The following is an 11,131-nucleotide window of genomic DNA, read 5'->3' as shown; positions in this document are numbered from 1 at the left end:
AATAAATAAACTGTGTGGTATTTATGAGGTTACTTTTTATGACGTCACATTTTGACGTAACTTTGTAACGTCGCGGTATGACTCTGAAAAAATGTTTGACCTAGCTTGCCACAACACTTAGTGTTTCTTATGCTGCCCTCTGTCAAAAATACTTGCCAATCCCTGATTCCTAAGCTTAATTTATTACTAAGGACTTAAGCCTACACTGCATGGCCAAAGAGATGTTTAAATCTCTTTGCATGGGCTAAATATAGCCTAGTTCTATATTATTATTTTTCATACAGCCAATGCGCTATGGCTCTTTTAAAATAGAAAGTTCTTAAACTTTAATCAGATCATTTTATTGCGATTTGTTGTTGTGGCAACGGGGATTTGATGTGTTTTTAAATGTTAAGTCCCAGAGACAGTCAAAACGAAATAAATAATTGTATTACTTTGTAGGCTAAACTCTACACTACGTTTTACTTTCGGTAAAAGGTTGTCTTTTTGTTTAAAAAAACAAAAAAGACAAAAATGGTAGGCTAATTGTAGCCTATCACTTGGTCTGCCAGATTTAATTCTTCGGAAATATAGGCCCCTATTCTGTGTGCGTAGCACTACAGCAACACAATTGTGTAAAAAAATGTGCTGGTAATATTAGGGAGTCGAACCGTTTGACTTTTCCGGTTCAGGTTAGTTTGAGGTTCCAATAGATTTTTGGAATAGGCCGACGGTTCGGTTTCAGTTTCGGTTCGGAGCAAATCAAAAGTTCCGGTTCGATTATACAATTAAAGGTACGTTGTTACATATAAAAATATTGGACAATAAATTTTAATAACTAAATAAATTAAAAAAATAACTCGCAATAAATCGAAGTTTTGTGACGTATTAAAAGGCAAGCCACTCTTTATTAAAAAAATGTCAAAATATTCGCTTCAGGTCCGGTTTGGCTCCTTAAAATCTTACAGAAAACGGCTCAGGTTCGGTTACGGTTGGTGAGAAAATAGCTGAAAACCGGTTAATAAAGTTTAGGGTCAGGTTCGGTTCGACTCGATCCCTGGTTCATATTGACTATGTATTCGTAGTTCTAACACGCTATTGCAGTGTTTGTTAACCTTTTTTACTTGGTGGCTCACCTAGAGACATTTGAAAACGAGGCGGCGCACCTTGCGAGCGAAGCGAGCGCGAAATTTTTGAGGTGTACCGGTATTTCTCATAAATTGCTTGCAATTTTTTGTTATATAGTCTTTATAGTTGCATATCTTTAAAGGAACTCTAGCCTTAACTAAAATAAGAACAATAGCAACTTCGGAATGAAAGTCCGTTAGGAATATGGCGAAGATAGGACTAATACCTAATAGCCCCCCCTATAACTATCACTAACTCCCCTAATATTTTCGACCCTAACCCAATTGCTAACACCACCAACTACCCGCCCATAAGCCCAAACAGCGGCGACCCTGAGTCGACAGGAAACGGCCAATGCCAGGCAGGTCCCCACAATCATCCCACACACTTTCCCTACAGTCTTGGACGTTATGTTGTCCCTTTAAGTCTTTTTCCGATTAATTTTGGACCTTTTTCGACATGTTTAGGTCTTATCTAGACTGTTTAATATCTTATTCTGTCGTGGTTATTACTGCGAATTTGGCGTTATTATGTCGATGGTCTTACCACTATGGTATTATAGATTATTATTAGATGCTGTTACTTTGAAGGTCTTATTGTGTTTTCTATTTAAAAGTACTGTGGAATCAATAAGCTAAGCTCAATAGGAAGTAAAACGTACATGTTTTACATATCACAATATTTTTCCTTTTGCTCGCGGCGCACCTGGCAACCTTCCACGCCGCGGCGCACCGGTTGAGAAACGCTGCGCTATTGTTTAACATATCTTCTTTCCAACACTATTTTTTCAACTCACCGTGTTTGTGGGGTATAACTGACTCTTTTAAACGATCGATTATTTCCAACATTTTAGTATTTTTTACCCGTTATTTGTTTGTTGGTTAAATTCGAAAATAAAAAGTTTATAGAAACAAAAATCGTACAAATTTTAAATTCCCGCCATAAACATTTAACTAAAACCGCTACATTTAAACCATCGATGTGGTTATGGAGATGAGTAAATTTTGATAGTTGTTTTGTTAACTAACAATTCAATTCTTATGAATGAGTTACGGTTAGTGTAGTGTTAGATATTAGGGCAGTGTCTATGAGGCTGACTTGTAGAGCGAAATATAGTAATAAACTCCTACGTAACGACATGTGTTTGCATGTGTTTTTTTGCCTCGAGACTTTACCACTGATTAAACAAGCAATTAGTTTACCTTTTACTGTTTATGAATCGTTACCCGGTTAGTGGTTTAACACGCAAGATCGCGTACGTTTGTTTCTAGGTAAAACTTAGCTAACGATATTAATGTTGGAAGGCTGAAGAGAATAGCTAACAAAATAACATATTTTTTGGTGCAGGTTTTTTATTAAATGTTATTACGTTAAATCATTTTCGTAAATACTTTTTCCTAAATGCATTCACAAATTGTGTAAAATCGTTTGGTTGTTAAACCAACATCATATAAAATCCATGTATGACAGAAGATAATTTCAAATCCATATATTTTCTCCACTCAACCTTAAACTGTAAGTATATGTATGCCTACATATCTACATATTTACAGTTATTAGAACACTGCAACCAATTTTAGATATATTATGATTTCATGTTTGTGGTCACTTCAGGTTACCTGCTGAACACAATGAGTTTGAGGTTGTTGATTTTAATACCATAACTTGCCCTGGAATATCAAGTTTCAAAGCTTTGTACATCACTGTTTTTGTGTTACGTAGTAATTGGAGATTTTAGTGTCGTCAACTGCACATTATCAAAAAGAAAAGGATAGCATTTTTTCTAGGAAGTATATCTTTTAAGCCATATCAAACAATGAATTGAATTTAGTATAGTGCCGTCCACAGTAAAACTATGTAAGGTTAAAAAGTTTTTTTAAATGTAGTAAAGGAAATAGGGAAAGAAAGCTTTAATTGTCCTAGTCATAAAATATTGCAAATCATAAGTTTAAAATATATTAGTTTAATCAATTGTCTCAAATTAAATCCAAATAAATTTGTTGAATGCCTTTAAACCAAATTCAAAACGCTCATATACACAATAGCAGAAGATGTTGTAACATTATTATTATTGTTGATTACTTGCAAGCTTACTACAAATCTCATTTAAACCTGCTTTTTAGAGCGTTATGAATGCAAAATATGTATGAGCATAATGCATTTTACAGCGATGATTTAATTTAAAGATATCATTTAGTTATTGTTGCCAATTCAATTTTGTCATACTTCTTTCCTGGGTTAGGCCTATCAATTTTGCCAAATTTAAGATTTTGTTCACAAATAAAGACATTATGCCAAAACAAAAAAAAAGCAATTTGATTTTATACAGTTGAAAACCAAACAACCAATTACTTGTTTGTCAAATAAAAGTAGTGAAAGTTTTTACCAGTTTTTGTGTATGTTATTATCCCAAAACCTGGTGAATTAAAAACAGTTCTGTACTAGTATAATTTAGTTTAATTTGATCATATTACAATGAAGTTTCGCCCACAAAAATCAAAAGTAAAGGTAAATGTTAGCTTAATGCAATTTTGCAATTGTTCTCAACATGCAGTTTTTTTTGATAGTTGCCATAAGTGGCTTTTGCTAAAAAAAAATGCTGAGTGTGTTAAACTACAATTTTGTGTGTTAGGGCATTTAACTCCGTATGAAGTAATACCAAAAAATTTAAAATTAAGTGACACTTTGATAAACTGTATTTACTTTGCAAAAAAAAATATAACCGTGTTCTCACAACTTCATACTAAATAATTAAAAAAATATTTAGTCCTTCGTGCCCCTTGTAAAGCATTCACCCCACCCGGCGGTTGGGCCTTTCAGTTTAAGAACCCCTACTATATAGCATCATAATATTTTCAGATGCAGTTTATGAATTCTTCTCCCTCCATGACGATGGTGTTGCAACCAGAATTTTGTCCTCCACCTGCTCGTGCCCAAGGCTGGCAACCACTGTACACAGGCAGTCCTACCCCGCCTTATGGCTTGGCGAAACGCACCAATGGAAGTTATGGTAAAATGCATATCTTAGTTAAGGATAAAAAAATATGAGTATATTATGTAAACAGTTAGTAATTGATTTCCACAGAAATTACTTGGGAATACTCTAATTTCCTTTGGTTAACAACGTTTTTTATGATAATTAATTTTCAGCTCGCCCAATGTCAGCCCCTCCAGCCAAAGTCTCATCACGCTCTGTCCAAGTTTATGCACATGAGAGACCAAGCAGAGAACCTGTCCGACAGCGACCTTCCCGTCCTGTTTGGCAGGAATCAGAACCTCATGGTGATGTCAGACCTATGCACTTCGATGTAACATTTACTCCTCACCCTCCTCCAAAACGCAGAATGGAAGTGGACCGACTCACCCCACAAATCCGTCAGTAAATTTTAAATCAGTTGAAGTCACATTTATTAAATAAACATTCCTAAGTGAGATGTTATAAATATGTTATAATATGATAATTAAAAATACCAAAACAGATACAACGTAAATGTTTTTTTTGATAATGTTTTAAAAGTTGTGTGTTTAGCTCGGCGTTCTGGTGCTGCTATGCCAATGAATGGGTCTCTCACTGTTTATCCACGTGTGGAAAATGGAAAAGTGGTGAACATGCCACCGTATGATCCGATGTATGACCCCCACCTGGCAGATTTTTTTGCCAAGAAATTCAACCCACGCCCAAGCACACCCATGGTATGGAAAGTTGCCTGGTTTATTAACTTTGTTTTTACATTTTATCTTCTTACCACGTGTGTTTGTTAAAAGAAACGCAGCTGGTCTGCAACAGGCTATAGAGGTCAAAGCAACGCTGGATCGATCACTTTCAGCAAGACCAACCGATTTACTTCATCACAAGGCATGCTTTATAGGTAAAACCTTCAAGATATGTTTTGTTGTAAATTGCAAAGAAACAAATAATGTCAAAAATAGGTTTATGAATCAACCGAAATGTAAAAAAAGTATTTGCGACGGAGCAGTTTTTATGTCAGCCCATGTTTGATTTGATTGTTTTGTGTTGAAAAAGTTTTCGGGGAAACTAACTGGGTATAAAGACATTTAGGCGTGCCTCTGTTAATATTACCTCACTAAAAAAACGTGTATACGAACGATGTGTGTTCAACTACATGTTGCTTATTGGGCCTTGCAGGAGTTCAACATCGCACGGTAGAAAAACGTCTGCAAAAAGAACCTCGTCGAAAGGTGACGTCATGTTCAAAGTTACCGTGCGAACTGGTGACGTCAAAGGAGCTGGCACTGATGCCAAGGTACGTCGACCATAACATTCTGTTTAAGTAAAATACCTAGCACCCGTTTGATAAGTTATCTTAGACTTATATACGATAATGTAGGCTTGATTTACAAATATTTAATCATGCTGCTATGTGAATTTCGTGCTTTTTAGGTTTCTATCCGCATGGTGGGCAGAAGGGGGAAGGTGTCAAAATGGAGATTGTTTAAGAAGTCCGGCCAAAGTAACGTTAAAATGTTCAGATTCGCCAAAGGCTCTTCACACATTTTTAAACACAAAGGTATGTTAAACGGCTCAGCATAACTAAGTGGTAAAACTTACGTTATAGCCAGGGACGGATTAAGGCTACTGTAGGCCTAAGACTGTTTACTAGAGAAGGGCCTTTGTTTTCAAAAAAAAAATACATATATGAAAAATTGCAATTATTTACTGCAAAATAACATAAACATAACATAAAAACATGTATTAAATGTAACTAAGTGTCATAGACAAATAGTGTATTATAATGTGTATTTAAAGTTTCGTTTTCCTAGCCTTACAGCTTGCAAACGTATGAATGATGTGATCAACATCAATCTTGCACAAAAAAGAGTTTAGCCTATGCTTACAGCGTACTATTTTGTTTTGATTTTGAAATAAAAAAACACTGCTGTCACGTGTCGTTATTGACTACTGAAGTTACTAACATAGACCTATATATATTTTTACAGGGCCTGACATTGGAGAAATCCAGAAAGTGATTATTGAACACGACGGAATATCTGAAAGCGACAGCTGGTTCCTTAAGGTGAATTGCCCCCACAGGGAAATATCTATTAAATTTTATTTTGTATTACCTTAATTGTCCAGTATTAAAATAAAATGGTAACTAGCAGCCTTTTTTCTATTTGCTTTAGGTAATTTTTTTGAGAAAATTTTATAGTAGGCCTACCTAATACACGCAACGGTCGAGTAAGCGAAACGATATAAAGCCTTGCATCGTCCAATTTCAGTCGCAAATTCTGTAGTTCAAAATACAGAAAATCCATTTGTACATTATTTCTGCACTTTGCGACATACTTTTGGTTTAAATGTTGTAAGATTCAACCAGCGTACTTAGAATGGTAAACACCTAACATTATATCGCGTCCCTAGGATAAATCTTTTTGCTTTACAACCGACTTTCGCATTAGCTCTTAATAAATATACCTTGTAATCAGGCGCGTAGCGTGACCGTTTCAAACGGGGGTGTCCCGAATTTCCAACGTAGGGAATTCCCCTATTTTCGGTCTGACGTTAATGAGCAATGACGTCATAAAACAGTGACGGGTGTAACGTCATAAAATAGTGATTGTAATGACGTCATAAAACATTCTAATCAGAAACAACTAACGTCAAGCAAATGCGAACAGGTGCGTCGTCGACACTCCTTCCAGGCGAAAAACTAAACCAAAACCGTATAATATGTGTGATTGATTTTGGAAGAATCCTAAACTATCAACAGCGCAGTTTCCTAAGTTCCATGTGCGGGACTAGCGTTAAATTACAGGCACGCCTTTCGCCACGTGCATTACTAAACGAAGATCGTTTTTCCCCGGGTGTTATTATGTCACAATTAGCACAACATCTGCGCCAAGCAGTGTGCCAAGGCAGTTAAAATACAAGCTGCGGTTGAGGGGAAATAAGTTGTGTCAACTGCATATTAAACACGTGGTCTTAGACTTAGAATATGCTTTTAGAGAATAATTTTGTTAACTAACGTAACTTAAAAACGGGCGACTTTGAAATGCGCACGACAGTCATCATTATATCACCTTTTAAGAATCTGTTTCATAAAATCCGTTGTTAGAATCTGTTTTCAAAAAAATCCGTTGTTAACTAATATCGAATATTAAAGCAGACAGCGAACAGCAAGCAGCATTAGCTGCGCCTAACTTTGACGTTTTAGCGAGAAAAAACAAAGATGGTTTGTCTTAGCGTTGTTAATTGTTGAATTTACACTTGATAATATAATCAGCCAACCTAAACAAATAACGAAAGAGAAAAAACATACTGCGTTTTACGGTCGACCAAAAAAAGACAAAAACGAAGTTTTGCCTTAGATTTTGGCTACGCATTAGCTTAAGACGCGTGACCCAAATACATTCAGAACATTGCCGCTTCGGACAGTTTGCTTAACCCTGACCAAAACGAACAACAAACAATAATATTACTCACAAAAAGGGGGTGTAGCAAACCCCGGCCCCCTGGATACGCCACTGTGTAACATGATCAGTAACCTAAATCACCTAGGGGGTCTGGGGAGATGTGTTATAAACACCCCTAGAGGGTACGGGCGGAACTCGAAAAAAATTACCTTTCGTGTATTCTGGACGCTAAAAACGGCGATTAGTTATAATGAGCTTACGATAGAAAATTTGCAACACCTCGTATTCAAGTCCGATTGTCAAGTGATTTTAATTGCGCGCGAAACGCTATGGAATTGCGGTGTCAGAACAGCCTCTGTGACGTATCAAACACAAACTGTTGCACTTCGTTGTCAGCAAAATTAACGATGCTTATCAACAAATTTGGTGATATTTGTAGTTTAATTTTGCCGATGGTATGAAGCGTGGCTTTAAAATCGCCCTTTTTGAACTCTGTATAATTAGAAAATTATTCCGCTGAAACTGTGCAAGAAAAACACAAACATGGCTTATTACTGAAGTTAAGACGGCGATTTATTATCAGTGCATCGGGAAATAGTTCGTCGACGTTTTAATCGAAGTTTCAAAATGCGACGGTCAAGCGCTCCTTTTCGAGATTTAGGCTAATAAAAACATTCAATAGAGCGACCTGCGGTGAAGACGTTTGCTGTAGCTTGCACGCCTGTTTTCTCTACGTGGTTGAGAAGGTTCATTTTATCAATAAAATATATGTTCGTTAACAGGCCTGCTTGAGATTACTTGAGTCGGTGACACTGACAGGCGACTGCTAAATGAAACAACGATAACGAGCGTGATTAGGCGTTATCGGCGATAAGCACCGACGACTAACGTGTTTTCAATGCCAGGTGCAATGTTTTCGATGTAAAAAAATGTTACCGATGTAACATTGCAGCAATCACGGTTTTAGTTTTGTGATAATTGTTTACTGAGATTTCAAAGGGGGGTGTCAAGACTCCTAAATACCCCCCCCCACGCTACGCCCCTGCTTGTAATAAGCAGACTTTTTAATTATTTTCCTCTTTTTATTCTGCGAAGGAAATAATTGTTGAGGACACGAAGTATGACCGCTCTTACACTTTTCCCTGCGACAAATGGTTGTCGTTGTACAAGGAAGATTGCCAAACAACTCGACACTTGAGCGCTGTCAGCGGCCGGCAATCCAAGCGAATCACCTACGAAGTTACCACCGTCACAGGTAAGCGATTACTAAAGTACATCCTTATCAGCTCTCTTAAAAGAGGCATAGTGATATCATGGACTAATATCAAATAGATTTCCACTAAATTACAGTTCTAGTATGACAAAGTTTATTAACCGCCGTCTTAAACAGTAAATAAAGTTACTTATGCATAATTATCTTGTTGTTGGAAACTGGCATACAGCGCATAGCTTCGTTTATTGTTGCGCTTTATTTGGGCTTTAAGATTTAGGTATCAATTTTGGATTATTCAAATTCGGCATTTATTTTAGTGTGTTTTGTAAAAGCCCTTAAATAACTTGTTTTTTGCATCCCATCTATTTGAGTTTTTCTATTTTCAGGATTTTTTAAAACGAGACAAAACCTAAGATAATAAATTCATTGGAATTTTTTACTTTCTCTTATGAGTGAAAATATAAGACGGCAAGATTTCTTGCAGGGGAAAAGCGTGGAGCCGGAACCGACGCAAACGTTTTCGTCACATTGCATGGTTCGAAAGGGAAATCCCCCAAACTGCATCTTAAATCGGAGTAAGCATTCCGTGTTGTGAAGTAATGGAATTTATTTATGTCACAAAGTCGGTGTTATTACCTCTTATTTGCCTTACGTTTTATCATTTTCAGTGGACAAAATTCACGTTAAAATTGAAAAAATACACATTAAAATTGAGTAAACCTGTGTAAGTATGGTTTTAGGTATTTACCTTAATAAATATAACTCTTTTTGGTAAAAATATCATACTCTTCTTTTTGCTTCCAGGAAAAAACGCAGTTTTGAGCGGGGTAAATCGGACATATTCAAAGTGCGTACTGTCAACGTTGGAGCGCTACAGAGGATGAGGATTGAAATCGATAACCAGGGTTATGCGCCTGCTTGGTTTTTGGATCGGGTAAGTGCGAAATATGTTTGTCATATGGGCAGTTTTAATGCAACGGTGAAGTCTGGTGCAAAAGCATATTACACAAAATATCTACTTAAATTTGGTATAGGTCGCAGTCTTTTGTTTCTGGTTTTAGCTTTATACTAATTATGAAATCGTAAATAAAGCGATACTGCGAAGTCTATCTTGAAGAGAGGTTACACACCTTTGCTCTCTGTCGCACAGGTGGTTGTTGTGGATCTGTCAAAGCCCAACCAGCGCATCTTCTTTCCTTGTGGCCAGTGGCTGAGCGACGACGAACAGCTCTACAGAGATCTGATGGGAAGCAAGGACCCACTCGCGCGGCCTAAAAGTACGGATAACCTCTAAATCTTTGTCGGTTCAGTAAAAATATCAAAGTCATAATATTCGATAAAATCGATATTTCGCAATTTAAAGACGTTTCAGCAATACCTCGTGGCATCATCAGTGTTTTGCTGCTGTTTTTTGTCCCTTTTCACGTATTTTTATGTTTTACCGCTTTTATCTGATTTTTACACTGATAATGGCATGAGGTATTGATAAAATGTCTGTAAATTGCGAAATGTCGATTTTATCGAATATTATGGCTTTGATGTTTGTACTGAAATTATTAAAAAAAACGTATATTGTGTTCCAAAGTTTGTCGCTTCTTTTCTGAAGAAAATTACTTTCAGTTTAAAAGTTTAAACTCACAGTTTAAAAGTTTTAAATATTAAAAACAACAATTTTCCCTTTTACTCAACAATTTCACTCAACAAAAAATTTTACTCAACAATTTATTCTTTTGATGTGCGCCTCATTGTTTTCTTGCTTCCAGTGAACAGCTACGTGGTCCACACGTTTACGGGTGACAAAAGGGGCGCGGGGACGGACGCCAACGTGTACGTGACGTTGTTTGGCAGCCGGGGAGACTCGGGACAGAAGACGCTCGACAACGACGCCAACAACTTCGAGAGGGGAAGACAGGACTCGTTCACGATCGAGTGTCCGCACCTGGGAAAGCTGCAAAAGATTCGAATAGGTGAACACTGAACACTGACCATTGGTTTCTAGGATTTTTGCTTATGGATATTTGCTCGAAATGCTTTTTTTATCCAAACTGATTTAAATTGCCTCTCTCTTATCATTGATATAAACCACACCCTATTTTTAATCAAAACATCTGTTTTTTACTAAAATTTATACCTACTTTTTCTCGATTTAATTTCAAATCTACCTATTTTGTTGATTGTATTTAGAGAAAGACTCACATGACATGTAGTTCAAATGCTTCGATTTGTCATCAAATGCATAAAAAAACTTTTCTTCCCGAATTTACAAATCTGTTTCACCGTAAATACAAATTAAAAAATGTGATAAAGTAACAATTTGTATCTTTTTTTGTTGCGTCTTTGTTTACCAATTATGGGCAGGTGGCTCATGAAGCAAGTACAGCACAGCCTCACTGTTATAGACTTGCTTATTTATTACCACAACGAAGCCTTATTTTG

The 11,131-nt window shown here is 36.6% G+C and overlaps 1 protein-coding gene across 2 annotated transcripts in view; it reads left to right on the top strand.

Moving 5' to 3' along the window:
• Nucleotides 1–2,462: 2,462 nt before the first annotated feature.
• LOC146168374 (lipoxygenase homology domain-containing protein 1-like) overlaps nt 2,463–11,131 on the top strand; it is a 39,169-nt gene continuing 30,500 nt past the window's right edge. Inside the window, exons 1-13 of one of the 2 annotated variants that reach the window (XM_083380345.1) lie at nt 2,463–2,622; nt 3,967–4,117; nt 4,258–4,482; nt 4,637–4,800; nt 4,873–4,976; nt 5,255–5,372; nt 5,510–5,636; nt 6,067–6,143; nt 8,578–8,737; nt 9,180–9,270; nt 9,500–9,629; nt 9,846–9,972; nt 10,459–10,662. In XM_083380345.1, coding sequence (XP_083236471.1) covers nt 3,967–4,117; nt 4,258–4,482; nt 4,637–4,800; nt 4,873–4,976; nt 5,255–5,372; nt 5,510–5,636; nt 6,067–6,143; nt 8,578–8,737; nt 9,180–9,270; nt 9,500–9,629; nt 9,846–9,972; nt 10,459–10,662 — 1,678 coding nt within the window. In that variant the 5' untranslated portion in view covers nt 2,463–2,622. Of the gene's footprint in view, nt 2,623–3,405; nt 3,616–3,966; nt 4,118–4,257; nt 4,483–4,636; nt 4,801–4,872; nt 4,977–5,254; nt 5,373–5,509; nt 5,637–6,066; nt 6,144–8,577; nt 8,738–9,179; nt 9,271–9,499; nt 9,630–9,845; nt 9,973–10,458; nt 10,663–11,131 lie in introns of those variants that run through there. The other variant, XM_083380343.1, reaches the window with a different exon arrangement.

The sequence above is a fragment of the Ascidiella aspersa genome, chromosome 1 (genome assembly GCF_963924565.1).
Source record: "Ascidiella aspersa chromosome 1, kaAscAspe10.2, whole genome shotgun sequence".
NCBI lineage: Eukaryota > Metazoa > Chordata > Ascidiacea > Phlebobranchia > Ascidiidae > Ascidiella > Ascidiella aspersa.
This window is presented reverse-complemented; position numbering and strand designations above follow the sequence as displayed.